The 23,256-nt window shown below is 40.7% G+C and overlaps 3 protein-coding genes across 6 annotated transcripts in view; 1 reads left to right on the forward strand and 2 right to left on the reverse strand.

Annotated features, from left to right (window-relative positions):
• PPIL3 (peptidylprolyl isomerase like 3) lies at positions 1-6,733 on the reverse strand. 2 transcript variants are annotated; one of them, XM_075028131.1, is made up of 7 exons: positions 6,343-6,563; positions 5,582-5,629; positions 4,328-4,402; positions 3,473-3,566; positions 2,762-2,829; positions 2,217-2,335; positions 1-529 (listed from the first exon to the last, which is right to left on the reverse strand). In XM_075028131.1, exons 2-7 carry the CDS (start codon positions 5,582-5,584, stop codon positions 403-405), a joined length of 486 nt encoding a protein of 161 aa, XP_074884232.1. In that variant the 5' UTR covers positions 5,585-5,629; positions 6,343-6,563; the 3' UTR covers positions 1-402. The 2 variants fall into 2 exon arrangements, with proteins under 2 accessions (XP_074884232.1, XP_074884230.1); XM_075028129.1 differs by lacking the exon at positions 6,343-6,563 and adding an exon at positions 6,600-6,733 and having other exon boundaries at positions 5-529.
• NIF3L1 (NGG1 interacting factor 3 like 1) lies at positions 6,680-12,289 on the forward strand. 2 transcript variants are annotated; one of them, XM_075028126.1, is made up of 7 exons: positions 6,680-6,767; positions 7,181-7,624; positions 8,357-8,522; positions 8,969-9,092; positions 9,472-9,610; positions 10,909-10,992; positions 11,975-12,289. In XM_075028126.1, exons 2-7 carry the CDS (start codon positions 7,189-7,191, stop codon positions 12,157-12,159), a joined length of 1,134 nt encoding a protein of 377 aa, XP_074884227.1. In that variant the 5' UTR covers positions 6,680-6,767; positions 7,181-7,188; the 3' UTR covers positions 12,160-12,289. The 2 variants fall into 2 exon arrangements, with proteins under 2 accessions (XP_074884227.1, XP_074884228.1); XM_075028127.1 differs by lacking the exon at positions 6,680-6,767 and adding an exon at positions 6,779-6,939.
• ORC2 (origin recognition complex subunit 2) overlaps positions 10,711-23,256 on the reverse strand; it is a 21,719-nt gene continuing 9,173 nt past the window's right edge. The window contains exons 10-18 of one of the 2 annotated variants that reach the window (XR_012650429.1): positions 22,336-22,445; positions 20,725-20,857; positions 20,220-20,316; positions 18,386-18,532; positions 17,616-17,787; positions 17,226-17,287; positions 16,348-16,466; positions 14,686-15,694; positions 10,711-11,037 (exon numbers count right to left, since the gene is read on the reverse strand). Coding sequence is in view for 1 of the 2 variants with exons in the window: in XM_075028112.1 (XP_074884213.1) it covers positions 15,608-15,694; positions 16,348-16,466; positions 17,226-17,287; positions 17,616-17,787; positions 18,386-18,532; positions 20,220-20,316; positions 20,725-20,857; positions 22,336-22,445 (927 nt within the window). In the remaining variant the exon portion in view is untranslated. Of the gene's footprint in view, positions 11,038-14,538; positions 15,695-16,347; positions 16,467-17,225; positions 17,288-17,615; positions 17,788-18,385; positions 18,533-20,219; positions 20,317-20,724; positions 20,858-22,335; positions 22,446-23,256 lie in introns of those variants that run through there. The other variant, XM_075028112.1, reaches the window with a different exon arrangement.

Below are 23,256 nucleotides of genomic sequence, written 5' to 3' on the forward strand. Positions count from 1 at the left end.
AACCAGTAAAGTAAGGAAGGTCAGAATTTATGTGAGAAAGTTTCAGAAAACTGGTAGTAGGAAATTGTAGCAAAGGACATTGTTTCAACATAGTATCACTAAGAAAGATAAGGCAAAACCCCAAAGATTTGCAAAAAAATATATATTTTTAAAAGTATTTTCTTATTTTACAAGTATAAAAAGCAATGTTTTAAAATAAAAATCCTGGAAGATACTCTGGAAAAACAGGCTTCTAAGCACAAGACTCCTCTGTGACAACTCAATCTCACAACTCCTGAAAATCCTGCATTCAATGAACAAAGGTATGATCCAGCTCACATAACCCTTTATAATGACACTTTAAACCCCATAATCCAGCAGTCGATCTGACCAGTCTCTAAAGAATGTGTCGAGGCACTCTGGCTACAGAGCAAAAGGGTTGGCATGAATTGTAATATCTTTAATGCGAACATCATTTAGAGGTCGGTAGGTTTTCTCATTCACAGGCAGCTTCTCTAGCTCATCCAGGGTCTCCAAGCCATCAATAACTCTGGAAGAAAAGCAGAAGTGCTAGCAATCTCCTAATAATGATTTAAATTTCACAACTGAGATAACCCAAAGCACTTTACAGTGAAGTATCATAGGGCAAGGACTTTGCAAGCAAATGATACAAATAAGACAGCCAAAACGTTATATATGGCATACATCGTATTTTGAAACGAAGTATTAAGCATCCATGACAGATTCTGATAAAAAGTACAAATAATTCCCACTGACCTGACGGTATCATATTTTGTACCAACCATAGCTGTATAAAGACCCTGACTGCACTTCTTAGCAGGCAGGACTGACCAATCATAGTATAGGTTTAAGTAGTAGCAAGATACTGGCCATACCAAACTTCACTGTGAATTACTGAAATCCTATTGCTGGAAAAATCAATTTCCAAATGTGAGATTATAATTTCTAACCTTCTGATTCAAAGGCAATATTGAACAGAATCATTGATAACTGTGTAAATCTAATGGCACAAGTAAATTTAGGCTTTCACATAGCCTGTTCAGGCTGAGGAAATGGCAAGAGAGATTGTTCTAATCAACCTCTTTATTTTTAGTTTAAATAACTAGCTCTGGTAAATCCTGGCAGCATACTCCCCAGTAATGGACTTGGCAGAAAACACGTTGTGCTGTTCACAGTTCAGTTCAGTCACATTCATCAACTCTTTGAATCTAGGATGCTGGATTGTAGGCCAGCAGGGACTGCATATGCTGTTCTGCTGGTTCTGCAACTGGGGCAGGAGCATCTTAAACTGCCACAGAAAATCTGGCAAAGTTCATCAGTCAGAGCCTCTACTCTTTTCTAAGAAAGATGTCTAAAAAACCACCCTACTTTCAATCACACTTCTAAACAAACTCAGAAATGAAAGGAATACCTATACTTAGATGCCTATAAACAAGTGGTAGAAAATAGTATTTTCACATTTCAATAGTTTCCTTTGAATATTTAATTTCATTTAATAAAGGCAACTTTTTCTCAGCAGATTCACTTGTACCCTACAGACTTTTTAAACAATAAGCAAAAGAAAAGACATTACCATGATTTTGAAATAGCAAAAGCAGTATCTCAAAGACTCAAAAATTAAACAATTGCTTTAAGGATGATACATTATCAGTAGTGTCTATTAACATAAGAATATTTAAAAATAATGATGCATCTTAAAAAAACTCATCTGATTTTATAAACTGTCAGTTCCATGAGGTTTATCTGACCGACAGGAAGTTCCTCCTAAACAGAAGCATGACTATGTCAGTCCCATATCCATCCCCAGATTCAGTCCCAAATCAGGTTCTTGCTTCTCAGTAAACCCTACAACTATGTATCCAGTTGTTCTGGAGTTTGCTTAAAATCAGGCTGCATCCTTCTGGGCATGGATGAAAAGGCACGCTGGAATAACTAGTGGGAGGGGGGAAAAAAGGAAAGAAAAAAAAAAAAGCTCCATTCTTGAGGCAATTTTTAATATGCCTATTTCCACTGAATTCCCTACTACTAAGAAAAAGGGAGCAGCATTTTTGAGCAACTAATTCTGGTGAAAGTGCAAGAGGACACATTTACATATACATATCCAATATTTTAATGAGTTTTAGAACCAGAAGCTTCTAAATTTGCATTGCATGTGCCCTGAAATATTCAGATCCTTCACACACTATGATAAGGAGGCATGCAGTTGGATCACTTACTTTCCAAACACAGTGTACTTCATGTCTAGGTGTGGTTGCTTGCCATAAGTGATGAAGAACTGTGATCCATTGGTATTCGGACCATTGTTTGCCATTGAAACTACCCCACGGACACTGTGCTGAAAGAGGAGAAAAACCTCAACATGAATACACATCTGTGAAAGCAGGACTTTAACCTGTACAAAGTGCTCTGTGACTTTAGTACTCTGCCTCAATACCATTATTAAGAACAAATCTTGGTTGCTAATATATTCCATCACAGTCCGTAATTAGCTCCTCAAAATTGCTCTTACAATGAAAAATTACTACTTTGCTTTCTACTTCTGTTCTCAGTGATGAAAACCCTCGAACCTAACTTGCCAAGTACAGAAATGCCTGTTCCTACTTTAATAATAAGCTTTCTATCTCTTTATTGCAGGATTATACTTTGCTTCACAATTACAAAAGAAGTATTTAATAACAGTACAACACAATGCTGATTGTTCTCCAACTTGTAAAGAAAATTCATATGAAAATATAACTGCATATTGGGAGCACAGAAATACCTTTAGGTATTCACTGAATTCATCTTCAAACTTCTTGCCCCAGATGCTGTTACCTCCTTTCCCAGTGCCTGACAAAAAAGCACCACAATAGATTACTGGATTTTCAGACTGAAAAATCCAGAAATTATGTACTGTTATAACATTTTACCACAAAGACCCTAGACAGCCTGTAATTTGTTTGAGGCAGGGACTGGGTTCTCATGTCTTGACAGTGGGGAGAGACGTAAGTCTATGTAAGGAATACCTATTAAGTAGCAGAACAAAACACTGACATATCCTCAAATTAAACTCGGTATGAGTACAGACACACAGTTGAATCAGATTTTTCCCAAATGCTTTAGAGGCAGTGTAGCCTTTCAGGCAGAAACCAGAGAAACGACAGTAGCAACTGCTACCTGTTCAACAGCTGGTAAGTCAGCAGAACCATTATATTTAGTGGAAACAGCTGGAAAAACTAAAGATGTAGAATGCTTTACTATGGCATGATTATTTAGAACTAGGGTAACACCTGCTCTTCTGTAAGCTCACCACAGAAAACTAATCTCATCATAAAAACCTCTATCAACAATACAATAATTCTTATGTTTTTACTTTATTTATGTTTTGGTTTTAATATTCATACTTACAATTTCTTTTTATTCCTTTATATTTTGTTTATATTTTATTTTTATGTACATTTTTCTATAGAGAGACCCGGACAGAAAAATTTACCTAATGGATCCCCTGTCTGAACCATGAAGCCCTTTATATTGCGATGAAATATGCATCCATTGTAGTAGTTACTAGCACAAAGAGCCAGGAAATTCTAAGGAAATGAAAGAAACCATATTAGCAAACAATTCGGAAATAGTCTCCTCTTACTAAAATGACAGCATTGGTAAGATCAAGACTAACCCTTTTGCCTCTGCTTTGCACTGTGACCATGTGAATTCCACAGAATAGTCATAAACAAATTAGAGTTAATATGCTCCTTTGGTCAAAGGATACAAAGGATTTTAAATAAAGCTTACAGCACAAGGTTGTCTGACTTGAGGAACAAACAAGAAGCCTGAGACATGCTCAGAAGTATCACTTCCATTCAGCATATTTATTTTGTAAATGTAATTTTGTAATCAATAACTTCATGCCTTAGCTTTGTTAGTTAAAAAGTAAATTATTTCAATTTAAGCTTAAGTTTATTGCAGAAAGGAAAAGCTGAGAGTGATTCTTACTCATTTAAATTAAAATCAAATCTGTGCGACTGTGAGCAAACCCAGGGAAATTTGGGAATCCCAGGCCATGTGCCATATTTCCTCTTAAGGGCAAAGGACACTTCAGGAGATGCTGGAACTTGGACAGAAGGGGACCTTAGCTAAACCTTATCTGGTAAGAAACAGGCAGCAAAGCTCTAGGCAGCATGACACAGCACAGAAGCTCCGCGAGTGCAACAGGCACTGTACAAGCTTAAAATGTTAGTATTCCATTATGTGAAAAGATGAATTGCAAAAGCCACATCACGTCCTCTACAGTCTTCACTATTTCTACTGCTTTAACACTAGGGAATCCTGCTCCTGTTACTTGACTTACTTCGCAAGTCTTTGGTGTACGCTCACAGAACAGTTCAATTTTAATATCTCCTACATCAGTATGCAGCGTGACAGCCTGAAGAAGAGGCAGAAAAAAATAATTAAATCAGCAATGAAATACTAACAGACTCGGTTTTACTTCCTGGTCCCACTGAGAACATAAGCAAGTTACCACTGCATATTACCATTGTTTCAATATTTGGCCAGAGACAAGGCTACTGTCACAAAGCTTCCACATTTCCAGTGAAATCACCAGAAAACACTTGGTTTTGTTTAGTTTCAGGACAAATCAAGTTCGCCATGGTAATGCAGAAGCTCTGTTTCACACTTACACTCCAGAGATACATTATTCATTTGCAAACTAGACCTACTCAGTCACTTAATTGCAAAGTTGAAGAATCAAGGTTATATCTATTTCAGATCACAGTGTGGTACACATACCTCACTGGTTTACAGCCAGAGGAACAACGGATAGGCGTCACTTGCTTGCAGCCTTTTGAGTGATAACGCTAGTTCTGAATGGCACCGTATATAATCTACCTTCACAAACAAGCAAATCTACAAAATTGCACACTTTTCTTAAGAATTTATAAATAACCTTCATAAAATTTAAAAAGGCAGTAACTCAGCCACCTAAGCAAATATATCTCTATATCACAGTGCTCCCATGGAAAGTGCTAAACTATGCAAAAAAATTACCATGGGGCTATGCTGAGGCTAAGTGTACAGGAAAACTAATAAAAATCAGTGTCATGTTGATGCTGGCATACTGTTCCACAACTATACAAGGAAAGAAGATAAGTACCTGCAATGTCCAGGAAGATGCTATAAAAGGTGTATGTACAGTTTAAGACGCACAGTCTTATCTCTTTCCTGATTTGCTAAACTTTTAAAAGCCTGCAAGTGTAGAAGGCTACATCCACTCAAGCAGGGCTATGTGCTTGCAACTTGAATAATGCTTCTGTGGTAAAAGAGACCAAACTAGATTACCAAATATTAGCCAAAGTAGGATTAAAATTTAGGATCTTAGTACTGAAAGTCTAATTATATTTTAGACTGATGTAAACTGACCTATTTTCCTTTTCACAATATCTTGTTAGAAGTCTGAAATGAAAGCCTAAACTTTTATTACAAATTCTTCACAACATCAGAGTAAAATGTGTAAACCTTTGACATGTAGAGCAGCCATTCACTTTCCAAGAGATGACCATTTCAGAAAGAATGAAAAATATACAAAAAGTGCTATTGTTCTCACCATGTCTGTTTATCAAAAAGCTGAGGTAGATTTGTATACAGCAACTTCCTGCAAAGAAAACATGAAATTTGTTGGGGTTTTTTTCCACCAATCCTCAATTCTTTTTGATTCTAAAATATTTGTGTGGTTATATGCTTTTACACCACACAGTTTTACAGTGCCATTCAAGTGACTCTGTGGATAAATGTTCTACTTGCGCTATGCAACTACGCAGCATATAAAGAACTAGAAAGGAGTCGAACAAAATAGCGTGGGAGGAAAACACCCTTTCCTAAAATGAAAGTTCATACTAAGCAATCACAGCTTTTCCAAAAATTATGGTTTTATAAATGACAGAAATTAATAGATAAAAGCCACATGCCAGTACCTAAATAGAAGCGTGATTTGGAGCCACCTTCTGACAACTGTCTGTGCCTGCAACAGACAGGTACCTGCATCCAAGCGCAGGATGAAACTTTTTTCACCTCAGTAATATTTTCGAACAAAGCATTTGGAACGATGATAATAAAATCGCAGCTGGGCGCAAATCAACAGTTCCACAGGCTAATTTCTTCTCCACGTACCGCCCTCCCCGGTTAGCCCCAGGCTCGGCAAGGCCTCTCACAGAAGCCGGGGAACCCGCCAGCAGCCAGCTCCGGCCCGGCCCCGCCTGCACCCCCGGCTGCAGCCGCCCTGGGCGGCGGGGCGCCAGGACGAGCAACCGGCACCGCGCACGCCCCGGCTCGGCATCCCAAGGGCCGACCGCGCTCACTGCAACCCACTTGCCCTCGGCTCCTGTCTGACCAACGACGGCCCGGCGCTATCGCTCCTTTTCTGCCGATCTGAGGTGCTTCCACCGAAAACCCACGCGCAGGAGGCAGGCGCGGGCTCCGCTCGCCCGCCGCCCCCCTCCACCGACGAGCGACTCGGCCAGCCGGCACCGGCCCGCCCCGCCGCGGGCGCCCGCCGTCCCCCGGCCGCCAGCTCGGCCTTCCCGCGCCTTCACCCTCGCCCGGCCACACGGAGGCCTCGCACAAACCTGCCGAGGCTGGACCCAAACCCAGCGCCCGCTGCCGGCAAGCGGCTCCCCGGCTCCCCTCAGGCGGGCAGGAAGGGGCCGGGCCGCCCCCAGCCCCGCTAGCGCGGCGGAAGCGGCGGGGCCGAGCGCAGGCCCCGCCCCGCAGTGCGGGCGCTGCGCCGGCGTGAGGTGAGTGCGGGGCCCCGCGGCGGCGGCCTGGGCGAGCCCTCCTCGGCGGCGGCCTGGGCGGGGCCGCCTGTCCCGGTCCCGCTCGCTTCCCCCTCCGCGAGAGGCAAACGCTTCTCCGGCTGGATTCTGCGGGTCGGTTTTAGTGCGTGAAGATGGAGGAGGCTGAAGTTCCGTACGTTTCTTGCACGACTCTACAGGGTCGCTTATGGCGTTTCACCGTGAGAGCCCCGGAGGCGGGGAGGGTGTGCCCGGGGCGGCGCGACTCCGACTGCGGCGGCTGCTGGGGGAGGCCGGGCCGCGCTCGCCTCTGTCAGCGGGGCGGCCTTCGCCGCCTGAACGCTCTTAACGCTGCCGTTTCAGACAGTGAATTACCTAGGCTTACTTATTCTTGCCTCTTTTTAACCCCTCCACAGACAGCTGCATGCTGCTGCCTCGCACGCAGCTGGTTCGCCGGCCTCTCCGCTGCATCCGTGCTTTGGGGCACCTGCCCTCACGCTCCCTCATGAATCTCGGGGAGCTCGTTTCTGCCCTGAATGACGTTGCATCCCTCTCGCTGGCTGAAAGCTGGGACAATGTGGGGTTGCTGGTGGAACCAAGTCCTCCCCACACTGTGAACACCCTTTTCCTCACGAATGATCTCACTGAGGAGGTGATGGAAGAGGCAGTGCAGAAGAAGGCAGACCTTATTCTTTCTTACCACCCTCCTATATTCACACCACTCAAGCGAGTAACGTGGAAGACCTGGAAGGAACGGCTGGTCATCCGAGCCCTGGAGCACAGAATTGGGATTTACTCTCCGCATACAGCGTACGATGCTATACCTCACGGAGTCAATAACTGGCTAACAAAGGGACTCGGTAAGATTCTGTTAAACAAGCAAAAAAAAAAAAAGGTTAAAATTATTCATCAGTATATGCTATTTTATGTGGGGGACCTTCCCTCATTTTCCTTTCTTCCAGGTTTCACAGGTGTGATTTGAGGACTTTTTTTTTTTTCCTTCCCCCCCCCCTCCCCCCCAATATTTTTCTAGTAGTTCTAAGTACCCTAAAAATATTTTAGGGAATTTATCTTGGTGAGGAATACCATATCCAAACACTAGAGGACACGTTCAGATGCCTGACTCTACTATTGGATGTAGTTGGAACTGGTGCAGCATATTTATTGTCCATCTTGGCTGCAAAGTTTAGACCACTAACTTTAAATCACCACCTTTAATTTATAAAGAGCAAGATCTCATTGTTTGCAAAGGAAAAATTCTTCTAGATTTTTATCCTGTATTGTGGCTCATAAATGAAATCAGCTATGTCTTTTCCAGCCTGATTTACAAACCAGAAACTACTTTGGTTTTGTACAATTCTTAGGATAAAACAGATGACATTAAAAATGACAAATAATATATATCCATCAACTTTTTCGCATTTAAAATAGACTGTGCCTAATGGAGACAGCAGGGCAAGAAGTCCTCGGTTCTGATCAGGGAAAATGAATTCAAGTGCAAAATTTGCATCATCTCTTTAGGATGTGTGCTAAATCAGTATTAGGATACTTATTCAGCTTTATAAAATAGCAATCTTATACTGTTTTCTCAGGTGCTTGTACTTTCATCCCACTGCATCCATCAACTGCACCAAGCTATCCAGCTGAGGGCACTCACCGGGTAGAATTCTGCACAGACAACACTGAGCATCTGGACACGGTGCTGTCCAAAATCAAAGGCATCCAAGGTATCTCCTGTCTCACTACTCTCCCTGCCAGGTATCTGCTTCACTCTCTAATGTATTCTTTCTGTTGTTTGAAATAATAAGTTGCTGGAATTGTATTTTACTGTCGTAATCAGTTTGTTCCTCTTTGCATTGCTGCTACTTTTTTCAGCAACAGATCTAGAAACTTAAGGAATAATCATCCCTTTCTGATCAATCTATGTTATAGTAAATGGTAACAGCAACTCAGTGTAGCATCACGTAGATTAGAAGTGGTAAAGAAGAGTATTAACAGGAAATTTGATGAGGACAGTTGAGTTAAATTCCCGTATCTGTTTCTTCCAAGAGAGTAGACTAGATGAGGCTAGGCTATTAAAATGCTTCTTTTTTCCTTTCTCTGTGGTAGAATAGCCACTGGGATAGAATAGCTTTGTTTTATATTAATATGATGCTGAAATTTTATCTAGTTTCTTAGCAAGCACCAAGCATATCTTTCCTCAGGGTTGAAGGTGAGGAGCAAACACGAGTCACTCTGAGCTGCTCTCAGAAAGCACTGTTGGAAGTGGTGGCATTATTGTCCCAGCACAGCCTTTATCACAAGACTGAGATTCTCTTATTACAAAAGGTAACAAAATCACTTATTACTTCCAATGAATGTATTACTTGGGTGAGCTGAGTCCCCTAAACACTGAAATTCAGTAGTTGGTAGCATCACAGGTTTCCTATGCTACCCTGTCAGTGCTCTGAAATACTGGCCTGTGGGGACTTGAAGCCACACACATTTTCCAAAACAATGAAAATAGCTGTGTGGCCTGTCCTAATTCTTAAATCAGTTCCAATAGCTAGTGTAGTTAGTACGTTACATTCAAGAACATCACAAGCATATTTTTTCATAAAGTTCAGAGGCATTCCTGAATGCCCAATATACTCATCTTTGTACAGTATGGAAAGCAATGCGAACTTCTGGAGTCAGCTTTCTCACAGTAACTTTAATTTCTTTTCAGCCGCTTCTTCCTCATACTGGAATGGGACGTCTGTGCACACTGAGCGAGCCAGTCTCCTTGTCAGACATAATTAAGCGTATCAAAAGCCACCTAAAATTACCCCACATCCGCTTAGCTGTGGGAATGGGCAAGACACTAGGTAAACAGGCCTGCAAGTAAGACTGTCCATTGGAACTAGGATTCCAGGAAGACAAGGAGCGTGAGTGTGTGCATGAGTGTGTGAAATACTGCTGCCTTGGATAGGTTTACTTCCAGGTAGTATGAAGCACTTGTTAAGAAACAGCATTTTAGAATTTACATGATACAATCACACAAAAAGAATCTCATCTGTATTTTTAATTGGAAATTCTAGATTATGCTGGTTGTCACTGTGAAGAAGGGACAGCACAAGTTGAATATGAGACATCCTTTTTCATAACTTGTATAATGACTTAAGATTTTTTTGTTCCCCCCCCCCAGGATATCAGACACAAATGTGTACCATTTCATGGTACACTCCCTTTTGTGACCGAATGTTAAATTTAAAAGCACCTTAAAATAGTAAGATGCTTTATGGTATCCTTATGAACATGTAACCATCCATGTTTTGATGAAATAGTGGCAAAGAAGGTGAACTATCCTAGCTCAAACAGTGGGTCACTAGTAGAACATGGAGCAAGCATCCTCTTATCCCAGTTACCTATACTAATCTCCAAGGAACACAGCTGTTAGAATTTGTGAGAGCAAATTTGTGGAGAACTCTTCGTAACTTATGAGACAGAAGTCTTATTAGAAGCTTCTTATACTACCAATTGCACTAAAAAAACTCCAAACTACAATCTGAAAACTCTGTGTCATGTGTTCCCTCTCCCTAGTGAATGTAATATATAAGGAGAATTAAATTTCCTGTCACTATCACATATGTAATAGTTCATAATCAGCAATCATAGCAAGTGGGCAGATTTTTAATGGCATGGAGCAGGTCTCAGCTTGCACTGAGACTGGCCTTCTGAGAGCTTTAAGTTAGGAACCAATATATCTCAGAGGCAAAATGCTGCCTTAGTTGCATCATTAGTTAGAAAACTAATGGTGGTGGAACTTGAGAGTCCTGGAAAGAGTAGCAGCCTATTAAAAGGTTCAGAAACATAGCTAAATAACACCTTACTAGGAGAGAACTAGCCAGCAGCCAGCCTCTGTGCTGTAGCTTTCTGCAAACTTTCCTACCCCTTGAAGAAAAAAATCTACACGTCTATTTGGTACACAGAGGATTTTGCTGTATTATCAGAGATGTTATAGGCCCATGACTCTTTCAAACTGACAGATGTGTCTCTTCCTCCAACAAATTTACATTGACCCATTGATCAAGGTAGTAGTTACTGTGAAACAATTAATAGCAATACTGACATGAGGGCTGAACAGAGGAAAAGGAGTTTTACTGTGGCACCTTGTATCCTGCAGAATCGCCAGTGAAGAAAGCTGCTCTGTGTGCTGGTTCGGGGAGCAGCATCCTGAAGGGAATGGAAGCTGACCTCTATCTCACAGGTAAAAGATTATGTTGCTGTTTCGTTATCTTTATAAAAATAGTCACTAGGGAAAAAAAAAAGAAAAAAAAGAAAAAAAAAAAAAAAGAGAGTTGACTGGCTGTTGAAAGATTTGGCCAGAAAGAATTACCTGTTATAACTGAGAAACAATCAGTTAGTTATTGGAATGATAGAAGGATAATATTAAAGTAGAGATAACATGGGTCAGATGGCTGTGTGGCACAGTGAAGGTTACTTGAATTAAAACATTGCTATGCGTGCATTATTTCACCACAAAAATCAGTGTTGATTATCACAACCTTCAGTGTGTTTCTCTTTTGGCAAGATACAAGGTATTTCCTCAGTTCCCTACAGAATTCCCTAATGGAAAATGGAATATAATGTAGTCTACAGAATCTTCCAAAGGAACCCCACAGTGTATCTGACCAAAGGGACACTTAGTCCATTATCCTCTTTTCTGACAGCAGGACAGCTACTCTCTACAGTTCGCTCAACAATGTGAAGGCTGCCTTGCATTCTGTAGTAACTTAATTCAAGCAAGTTCTTTGGCAAGGCATGTCCCATCTCCCCCTTACATACAGCCTTGCAGAGCTGACCCTCAGAAAACTTCCTTCGCAAGGCTTCCCAATTGCTATCTTCCATCACAGCAACCCACATGACATCCAGACAGTCCACTTCCAAACCACTCTGTGCGCTCATATTTCCTGCCCAAAGTGACAGAATCTACCACTATTCAAAGAGGGTAGGGAATTTCTGTGGTTTCGTCTCAGTTGTATTATGGGGGATATCAGCTGAAAGTCCTTCAAGGGACACTAGGGTATGAGTGTTCCATGTTCTTATACTGAGCAGATGGTGTTGCACTCCCCCTTATGGGCTATATCCCCTGTTAATGTCTTCCCAGCTTCTAGCTAAGATTCTGCATACATTGCAAAGAACTGGTTACCTAAACTGTACTGTTCATGATTTCTTTCTCAAAATGGCAGGAGAGATGTCCCACCATGATGTTCTGGATGCAGTTGCCAATGGGATAAGTGTTATTCTGTGTGAGCACAGTAACACTGAGCGAGGCTTCTTGTCAGAGCTGCGTGACATGCTAGCTGTCCACCTACAGAACAAAATCAACATAATTGTGTCTGAGAAAGATAGAGATCCCCTCCAGGTGGCATAGGGAAAGAAAAAGAACAAGAGTGAGAGTTCATTCAAGAGTTTCATGGTATCTTGCACAGACCAATCCAACTGCAAGCTTAATGAAGATGCTCTGAATTGGTTCTATGAATTGTATTCTATGTTTTCTCAAAGTTTGGGATGTATTTTGTCATCTGTCAGATAAATAAATGCTTGTTTGGGGCTACAGAAGGCTGATTTACTCAATTACTGGGCTGCACTTGAATGAATTTACTGTTACTGCATGCTCTTACTAGGTATATTTGATAACCATGATACTCAAGGATTGGTTTGGGTAAAATCCAGTTTTAAGCTTACACAGCAGTTCTACCCTACTACAGTTACATCGAATCATGTCAGTACAAGTCACTGATATTTTAGCTAATAAATCTCATTATAATAGTTAATGAAAGGGTATGGCTCACCCATTTGCATTAAGAGTTTTAATAAGACATCGCTCATACACAAATATAGAACACAATTCAGGTATTTGGTACTAGTATTCAACTGCACAACCTACCATTAATGCAGCTTTAAGGCTTTTTAGTAGAGGGACTCTCAAAAAAGCTTTGGAAGGTGAAAAGTCAATTCCTTAACAAAACTGTAAATGAATTTAAGGTGCCTTTGTTACTTTCTTTTAAAAACAGTTTCTATAACTATGGCTCTTAATTACAGGATTACTAAAAATGAACAAGTAGCATTTTTACCACTGATAATGCTAGGTTTTTATTTAAGTTTTTTTTGTTGTGTCTGTTTTCAAAGAAAAAAAAAATCTCCCAGTTGCATACCTTACCATCTCTGGATTAAGTGCACACCAGAAGAATATTTAAACAAAATGAAAATATTTCCATTGCAAATTTGTAAAGATCTTGGCACCATCCTTTTAAGCTTAAGTTAATAAAACTGGCTTATCAAGCAATGTCTTTACTGTGTAATTGCATACATCTTGTTCCACTTACTTAAATGTAAGTGGAAAGAGATGACTCCAGCATTATCTGAAGCTACTGAGGCTATATAAAGGCCATAATTCTTACGAATACCATGAAGACCTCTCAGTAAGCTGGGGAACAGGAAGTGGGAAGAAATTTCTTCTTTCCCAAAAGTAAAGGACAGGACTGTAGAAGTGATCCCTACAAATCCAACAGTTCTATATTGCTACAGAAGACATTAAAATGCTACTACCTTAGTACATACACAGAATTCAAGAGACAGAAAATTAATCCATAGATGAGGTAATTGTCCAGAAACAGCATGAAATCAGGATAAAATACTTTTAACACAAAACCCACAGGAATTAATTCACAGTAATTTTCTTTAGCTTGCATGCTTGCATTACAGAATGAGCAGCAGCCAAAAGACTGATTCAAACTTAACCTTCTCTTAGCAGATGTGTGTTATCTCCTGCAGTCCTCCTCTTGGCCTGTATGGACATCTGGTAGTCTACCAAAACAGTGGATAACTCTGAACTCAGGATAATTATAGTACTTCATTGAAGTAAATTTCACATCTAGAAAACTAGATGTAATTGCACTGAAAATGCACTATGGTATCACTATCTGTAAACACATTAGATGGTGTCTTCCATATGTACTCAGAATATAAATTAAATCTTGAATTTCATAGTAACTGTGGACAGAGTTAAAGGACTGCAAAATAGGATGTGGTTACTGCTTAGCTACAATACTTCCCAAGTTTTTCCAAGAACACATCTCTTCAAGTGGCAGAGTTCTTGTTCTTGAATGCTACACCTGACTTAAAGAACTTGGGTAAGACACAATGCCCTGATCCCAGTTTTAGTGATTCTGACTGTAGCCTAAGTAGTGATAGGCAGGATCTGATGCATTTTGCAAAGTCTTGGAATTGTAGCCTGTAAAATGCAGAAGCATGTACCACTGAAAGAGAATGTTAGTGGGAAAATGTTCTGGGGGAGGAAGCTGGAGGGTACTGCTGGCATGTACCACTTTTCCCCATTAGACTCTCCAGCAAAGCTAATTAGGTCCTATATTTGAAGAATGAGATTGTCAGTGGGATAAGTAGATACCCCATGTTTTCAATACAAACAGAAGTCAGGCTCTAAATGTCTGTCTGTTGCTTCTGTCAGTGAGGGGTAGACCAGGTAACAATACTATTCCATGTGATGTTTTGGTTCTCTTCAAAAGCTATATACTGGTATTTAAAGGCAGGCAAACTATTTTTAATGCTGATACCTTATAAGAAACAATAGAAAATATTTTTACGTAGTAGTTTGAAATCTTCTGCACATTGCATGAGGATTTGCACAGATATTCCACATAATAATCAAAACGAGACTTTCACACAACTGCCAGAAGGATATCTTATCTTTCTATAACATAAAAAGTTGGTGGAAGACAAGACAAGCTAATGAAAATTAATGAAGTACTTTATTTGATTGATTTGCACTATTACAACATTAAGCTGTAACACAGCTACCAAATATTAGACATACAGAGTCCCTGAAGTCTGGCTGGCAGACTACAGTTGATGAACTATAGGGCTTACTCCCACATACCTGAGAAAAAAGTGAAGAAAAGCTGTCAAACTTTAGCAGTCTCCCAACCTCTAAGGGCTTAAAAAAAAAGGAGAGCTTATAAGTGGCATTTAAGGCCTCCTCCAGGATCAGTGGACGCTCCTGATGTAAAAAATATATACATACAATCAAGTTTTTAAAAAATAAAAAAAATTCACAGCCTCTTCATATTCCTGGATTGCAGCTTGGAAAATGTATGAAAGATGCTGGATCCTCTCACCCTCACCACAGGCAATGACTTGAGTCCATCACAGTTTTGATTATCTATCTCAATCTACCTACTTACAAAAGGATTTGGATTTGAGGCAAGTCCTTCAGTTCTATTGCCAGAATTTAATAAGTTACCCACAGTGTCCCAAACCCACTAGTATCCTCCTTTCCTCATGCAGTCAAGGCAGGTCTCTTAGCTTTATAAATCTTGGCTTCTTCATACACTGGAAGGTAGTCTTGTCTAACTGGTAAAGGAGTACTGGAAAGCACTCAGTTGAGAAAAGGTGCACCACTAGTACAAACTAAAGTTCTGACCATCTAGTGATTTGCACTTTTCAAGTAAACTGCTCCAATCAAACCCTCATGTCTGGTGAGGTAGAGAGCAGAAGGCACAATCTTACCGAGTTTGTTCTTCTGGCTGTAAGGTTGGCTGCATAGATATGAAGAAGGCATTATCTGAGCTAAGAGACAAAGCAGACAAATCTAACTACAGAGCAAGAGATGCCTTGCTTACAGAAGTCATCATTCCAAACTACCTGAAGTAGTTGAACAACGAGCATCGTTCCTTGCAATTATTACATTTCAGTAAGTAGTCCAGCAGCCTTGGGGTTGGAGGGAGAGAGATCTGAGTATAGGCCCCTCCCCAGCAGCCCTTGAGAGCAATTGCCGCAGACGCTTTGAGAACAAAGAGACGTTACACATCTTCATCCTCTTTCTCTAAGAAGTCGGTCAAGGTACTGTCATCTACAGGAATTAATAAGTATTCCACACCATCAGCTCCCTGAGAACAGACATGCATATACATCCTGTTAACACCAATGCACAGTGCAATGCAAGCTACTAGAGAGCACTGCAATGCTAACATTTATTTGCAGTCTGGATGCAAGCTGGCCAGTATTCAGAAGGACTATGTTGCTAAAAACCAGAATGTTTAACTACAGCAACACTGGAAATGCAGAAATACTGAGAAAAGTCAGTAAATGAGAACTCTTCTGGTGGGCTATGCTAGTCTGACACTACACAACTCCTCAACACCGCGTTCCCATATCTAGTACTGCTATACTGCCTCATTATTAGGACCAGCCTGCATTCTTCCCTGGTACAAATACAGGTAACTATTGGAAGCAGACTGGCAGGCTCCAGAGTCCGTTACTTCTCAAGGTCTTCAGGAAGAAGAGACCTGTAGGTTGCTGAGTAACCAAACCACACTGCATTTTTACAGCCCCCTATCCATGTAAAGGGTGCTGACAAATTGGAGGCATGGAAAGAGCTGCAATTACAGAATTTCAGCCCTTTGCTAGTTCCTAGGTGCTTCAAACAACACAGCCTTACTGTGAGCTGCAGAGTGGTGTCTTAGGGATACTTAGTAGCAAGTAAGCATTTTTTTTGTTTAAGGTGGCGGATAAACAGAATTATCTTCTTTCCCCAACTCACCCGCTTGGTCCGGATGAGTTTGTGGTCCCTGAATTCTGTCAGCTGTGCCCTGAGTGTCAGGTCACTGTTCACAAGGAAAGCCTCCCGACACTGCTGGTAAAAGTCTTGGAAAGACAGCCCTGGAGATAGAAAAAGTCGAGAACAAGAAATTGAAGTGGTAAAAGATTGTCAGATTTTTCCAGGTCTAACAACATATTATTTCCACCTACAGATCTTTGGCTTAGACCACAGTGGCTACATTAACATCACTTCTTTCAAGTACACAGCCAAGCTAATATTTCAGTAATTAACAGAAAACAGCTGAATTAACGTTCCAGTCACCCTGTTTGCCTACTGGGATTTTAATAGCACTTTAAATGCACTTCTCAACACGGTTACTCTCTCTTAATTTCCAGCTCCTCCATCTTACTTCCAACTTTCTTTACCATTAACATGTTATTCATATCCCCTGCAGCACCTGTTAGACAGTGAAGGAACATTCAACATGTATCCTAGAAAGCAGGGACACATCAGAAGTCACTTAGGAGCAGCATGGGAACAGAATCTCCTGTCTTTCCCTGGTCCTTTAAGTGCTAGTTATGCAAATTCATATTCTTCCTTTAATTTTTTAACTCCACATGAATGGTCTCAGTCATGTCTAAACATCAAAGTAGACGACAGTAAGAGGAGGTCCTTCAGAACCAGCTAGTCTATTGATTTCCTGTCAGAGTCAGACACAGTACCACTAGGAAGACAGTCTGTGCCACTGAGCCTCACTGAGCCAATGGTTACAGCGCTTCTGTTGCTGGTGATGTCACCTGCATACCAAAAGCCAGTGCCGCTGTGACGGAGCTCGAAATGGCAACACCCCAAACAGATGAGAAAAGGTGGGTACATACCTGGATAAGATGGGTTGTCCTTGTTCTCCAGCTGGTACTGAGCAAGCAGTCTGAATATCCCCCTAAATGAAAGGAGGAGAGGGGAAACTCAAAAGGAAAAAAAACCAAAAAACAAACCAAACCCCCCATATCCCCACCATTAGAAAATGTTAACTGATTTTTCCCTCATGACCAGGACTTTGTGCATGAATCTTGTCACTGGACAAGGCTTGCTATCCAAACACTGTTCATTTAAAGTAACCAATCAATTGGAACCCAGGTCCTACCATCTTCATCTTGAACATTGTTGTCAGAAAACAGGGATTGCCTCCTGCTAGGTGTAGACCAGAGTAACATTAGTAAGGACTGGATCCTCAGCAAGTGCTACTGTGAAGTATAACAGTGTCTTACCTGGCATTGAGAGTGAGACTGCGCAGGACATGTGTTAGGGAGCTCAAAGCCAAAGATCCAGATTGTTGTACTAAAAACGAGTTCTCATAAGACGTTTCTTCCACGTAAGGACTAAATGTGGTTGTTTCATACCAAAGCCAGTTGTAGAGGCTTAGCTTTGCCTGATCCCACACTAGATAGAGAGAAAAGAAAGAGCAGACAGAATTGGGAGATTTAGCTTTTCTAAGGTGTTAAATAAGCAATATTAAAAAGTACTTAGTTCTACTGTAGGATTTGAGGAAACAATGTCTGCTTCTGAAATTCACAGTACATGCACCCAGATACTTGCAGTTCAAACAAGACAAATTCTCTGCAACAAAACATTTGCACACATCCCTTTTTCATACCAGCTCCACAGATATACTGTAAATCCTTCCAGAGTCAGCAGTGTGCAAAGAATTTCTGGCTGATAAACAGAATTGTTTAGATGCAATGACATACATAACATCCAATCTCCATTTCAGTAACTCCCTAAATCAAAGGGTGCCAGAAGCCTGAAGTCTATTTGTATATTATGATCAATGACTGGTAGTTTTCAGTATCTTTATACAGTTTTGGTTCAACACAGCCACAGTCCCAACTGGGGCTTCTAGCTGCTACCACCATACATACATCACCAGACCTATTTTGCACATCAACAGTAATACGTGATCTTATGAAACATGCTCAACAGCCCCACAGTAGAACACAGATTCTTCTTTCTTTGCTACATCAGGCCCAAGGGGACTCACTGAGAGGAGCATTGATGTGATCGATAGAGGCAATGAGGTAAATGCTAGGCAGAGAGGATAACTGTGCAAGGATCCGCTGACTTCTTTCTCCTCTCAACATCTGGCTGTCCAGGTTATGAATGAGGACATAGAGCTGTAAAGATGAATCTGCAAGGTCAGAAAAAACAGCAGAGAACCAATCAAAGAAACTGCACACAAAGTGGTTTCCCATTCCCAGTGCTGCCTAGGACAAGTCCATTCCATCAGGCTCCATATTCATCACTCCAATATGAAATAATTTTTCTTGTACAGCTTACTTTGATCTCTATGCCACACTTTGTGTTTCTGAGCACCTAGAAGGCTTTTTCTCAATTCACTGTATCACAGTTCTCATCACAGCTACAGTTCTTTTTGCAGTTTAAGCTTTTCTCTTATAATGTACTTCCCACTTGCTCATGGCTTTACCAGGAATTGCCCTTTTAGCTATGACTTTTAGTCCTGCGATTCAAGACCATTCAAATATATTTTAGGATGGAAGTCCAAGCACAGTTTGTTCAGCTGCTTTTGAATTACATGACTAGGATCCTTAAGCTCCTCCTCACACAATGAAAATGCATTTTCTATTCAGGGTTGGATCCAAAGCATACTAACTTCATTGGAAATCCTTCCCACCAAGTCCTCAAAGAAATTACAAAGACTTAGCTTGGATAATGCAAATGGTAGATGTTAAAATTTCCAGCTAGCTTGTGCTGCTGTACCTATCCTGGGAACAGTTATTTCCTGAGTACAGAAACAATTCTGGAACAGTAGCCAGTTTTTGTGCAAATGAATATACATTTGGCTGACAATGGAAACCAAATGTTCCTCAGACTCCCAGTCACATCAGCTATGGTGTACCACACAAGACTGATTTATGTAGATTCAGGTGGGTACTGCTGTTAATCAGTCTTTTTCATTTAGTCCCACCAGAAATACTCATAAGGTAATGATGGAAAACAGAATGTAAACACTTAAAACATCAACGCCATGCACAATTAAGATTCCATGGCAATTTGTGCATGTATACACAAGCAGTAAAACAGACATTCAAAAATAATTCAGCAAGCATTCCATGTGGCAATACCTGTTTACTTTTGCTTTTGAACCCAATTCTAACCTGCTTGTTTGACACTGCTGTCCTTTATTTCATCTTAATGTCAGTATTTGTATATATTAAATTTAAATTACCATTCCACTAAACCATGTACATTTAAGCCTTAATCCAGCCTATACTGAAATTTATGGAAAGACCCTCAGGCCATGGTTTTCCAGAGGAGCTCAAAGGACTTGATACCTGTCAGCAACTGTCATTCCAAATTTTTTGCGAGTTCTTTGTTCTGTTGATTTCAGTGAGGTTTATATCAGGTCCTCAAGCAGCCACTAAGAACCATCTTCCCTCATGTAGCTGGCATTTACCTACCCTATCTTCAAACAGGAAGTGCATGGCTACAGAAACAGCATGTAAATAAAGCACAAAGGCACTGGGCTAAGTGCAAGAGAGATGAGCATTTCAGTTTGCCAAAGGGTTGAGGAGCCTCTGTCTTCTTAGAACGCTCATGCTTTCCTCCTTCCCTTTCTAAAGAACTTAGTGTGTGAACCACTGACTGAGGTAACAGCTTGGGATCACGTACACCTGTATTCCTGGTGCATATGTTTTCATATATGTGGCATAAATTACAAGCAAGAAAGTATATTAGCTACCATACACTAAGAAACTATAACTGCACATATGAAAACTCTGAGGAAAGAAAATGTCCAGGCTCTCCTAACAGTAAGTGGACTCTAATGTTTTTATGTATAAAGTTAGTCATTTTACCTTCTTTAAACCTTTTAATGATGAATTCAAGTTGGTCAAGTGGGCTGCGGAAGGTTCCTATATGATTCAGTACCTCCTCTGTGATGGAATTGAGAATCTGAAAAAGAGAATAGCAGTCCCTTCTGAAGGGCTCTGGCACTGAAGGACCTAGTGCAGAAAATCTGAAACTGAGCCCTTGACTGTCTTGAGGGAGGTAATCTGATTTTTACCATCAGATCCCCAAAACAGTCAACATAAACCAAAAATTTCTACCCCTTTTTAAAACAGTGATATAAAATAAGTCTTTAGACTGATGAGTATTAGTGATGGGCATTACTGCAATTCCTTGGGAAATGCGCAGGCTAATTTCTTTAAACTCTTAAAAGAGAGATAGGAACTGCTCTTCATTCAGGAATCTGCTGCTACAGGATGCAGCAGGTTTCCTTAACATTTCATACTGAAAGACTTTAGAGGTACCTGTAACACAGGATGACTAGATAATCCCGTAAGCTTTTCCCACACTTACAGATCTCACAGTGATGCTGGGGAAGTATCCATTAACCACAAGGTGAACAGAATCCTTGAGCACAGACGTACGAAACTTCTCTAACAAATCACGCTTTGAGCCCAGACCATAAAGCACAATATTGAAACCCAAGCTGCAGAAAAGTGAGCAAATACACTGAATCAAAAAAGTAAAAGTCTATTTTTAGGTTCATACATTCATTAAGAAAATGATCCATAGCAATCTTGGCTCTAAAAATTTCATGTTTCAACTCCAGGCTTACCTTTAGCTCACAGCTGACAAATAAGGTTAGCCGCAAGGAATCTGAAAAGTGGCACATGCATCCTAGTAAAAGAAGCATTTTAGCAGCCTGGAGGCCCAAAAATTTAGCAAAACATCTATGGAAGAAAGTGGTATTGTCCAAGAACACAAGACTAGATCTTCAGATAACAAAGAGTAATCAGCATTCACATTTACTCCCTCATCAGTCATTATATTAAATGTTTACCCCGGGTCACAGCAATTACAAGAAAAAAAGCAAGCCTTCATAGTGGTTTTCTACTCTGATCCACAGGCACAATTTCAAAGCAAAAATAAACTATTCTCATATCTCTTTCTTATCCTAATTGTTCCACAGAGAAAGAGGCAGGAAAGCATAAAGAGAACATGGTAGGGAATCACAAAGCTTTGTTTATTTTTGAGAAGCAGGAAAAGCATCATCTTGACCAGAAAGAAGAGTATCGGGTCACTCAAACAGTATTGGGCAAAGGTAAGGTGTTCAACTGTCATTGACTTCAGTAACATCTATGGATTTGTTCCTTCTACCCTGCCACACATATCTCTAACCATCTGCCCAGATCACTAAGTCACACAGAACTCCTCCTCTTGCAACTCTCACTCCCCACGGACCACAGATTTCTTTATAATCCACTCCCTTGCAAAGCTTCCAAGAGGCTTTGTCCTCACCAACATCTGCTCCTGCCTCAGCACTCAACTTCAGAGCTGGTGGCCTGCCTTCTCTAAGGCATTTCAGAATCTCACAGCTCTCTATAGTTCCCCATTTGCTTTCCTGGATGCTTACTCTTTTCTCCTTCCCATGAAGATACGCACAAACCCAGATAAAATTTATACTGCTAATGTTTACAACAGCATTAAGGTTTCTTCATGCCTAGATCATTAGGTACCATAGGCATTCAAAGTTAATTGCTACACCACTGGGGACAGCCACATACTGAAGAAATTGCTGGTGGACTACCCACTACCAACTACGCAGCTGTAAGCAAAACTGATTGTTCAAAAAGGACACTTTTCTCATCATTTATGTTCCCTGTTTCCTCATTATTCATGTTCCCTGTTTGTGAATGCCCTCTAGCTTGGTTTACAGAAGCACAAACAAACTAGCCAGGCAGAATGCAACCTCATTTCGCTTCAGGCATTCAGTTCAAGGGGTCAGTCAGATATGATTTGGTCTACAGTAAACATTGTATTAATGTCACCTAATTTTAAATTTAAGCAATCAAAGAAAAAAAAGTCGCTCCTTAAGTCATCCACAGAATGTTGTTGACGTGAGGGTAAGTTTACCGGCAGTGCCTGTTTACTAGGCTTCTCCAGTGACTCTCATTGGATACTTACTGTAATTGCAGCATCCACCTGGAAAACAGGGATTCGTGTTGCTGGTTTAGCTCTTTAATTTCAGCAGCATAGGCAAGGGGAGCTTTTTTTAAAAGGTCATGCAGTGTTTGCTGTGTTGACAAAGAGATAAAACAACAGTCATTCAAAGCTGAGAAAAACCAAGACATATATCTGGAGTCCTTCCAAATACCCCTGAAGCATGGTCTTTAGCTAGGGAGCAGAATAGTTTTCACTGATGGTGCACTCAATTTCTGGTTTTTTTTACCATGGAGACCCCTCTAAGCACAGTTTTGCTACTGGAGAAACAAAGCAGAGATTAAGTAACCTTATTAAGAGAAATGGCCAGACTAGGACTAAAACCAATATCACACTGTGTTTTATCTCTTCCTGCTGAGTATGGGAAAACCACTACTGAAATAATGGACACACTCAGAGCTTACACAGCACCAAGCACTGTACCAGGAAGATACCAACATCACAACCCTGCACACAGGAGCAAGGGCTCCAACTGACATGCTTAGCAATGGTTCAGGTGTTTGTCACTACAAGAGAATGCTCACAAACATAATCTTAAAAGAGAAATACAGCAGAAAGGAAATTATTTGCAGCTGACAGCTAAATGTAGAAAAAATATTATTTCAAAAGCATCAAGAATCAAAGTATTAATTCAGCTTTAAAGATATGCTGGGACGCTGATGTTTAAACAGCACAGTAGCATGAAAAATGGCATCAAATTTACACTGGCCTCCCTTTCTCTTCAATTTTAACAGCTTTGCTTTCCACTCCCTTGCAGTAGAAGACAGTTTACTCTGGAAAGAACACAAAGACAGCTGCAATGTATCAGACGAACATACAGCATTGAGAGACAGAACTGCTAAGTCTTCAATTTCTTTGGAGCCAGCAGTAGATTTAATATTGAAA

This window comes from Buteo buteo, chromosome 5 (assembly GCF_964188355.1).
Source record: "Buteo buteo chromosome 5, bButBut1.hap1.1, whole genome shotgun sequence".
Taxonomy (NCBI): domain Eukaryota; kingdom Metazoa; phylum Chordata; class Aves; order Accipitriformes; family Accipitridae; genus Buteo; species Buteo buteo.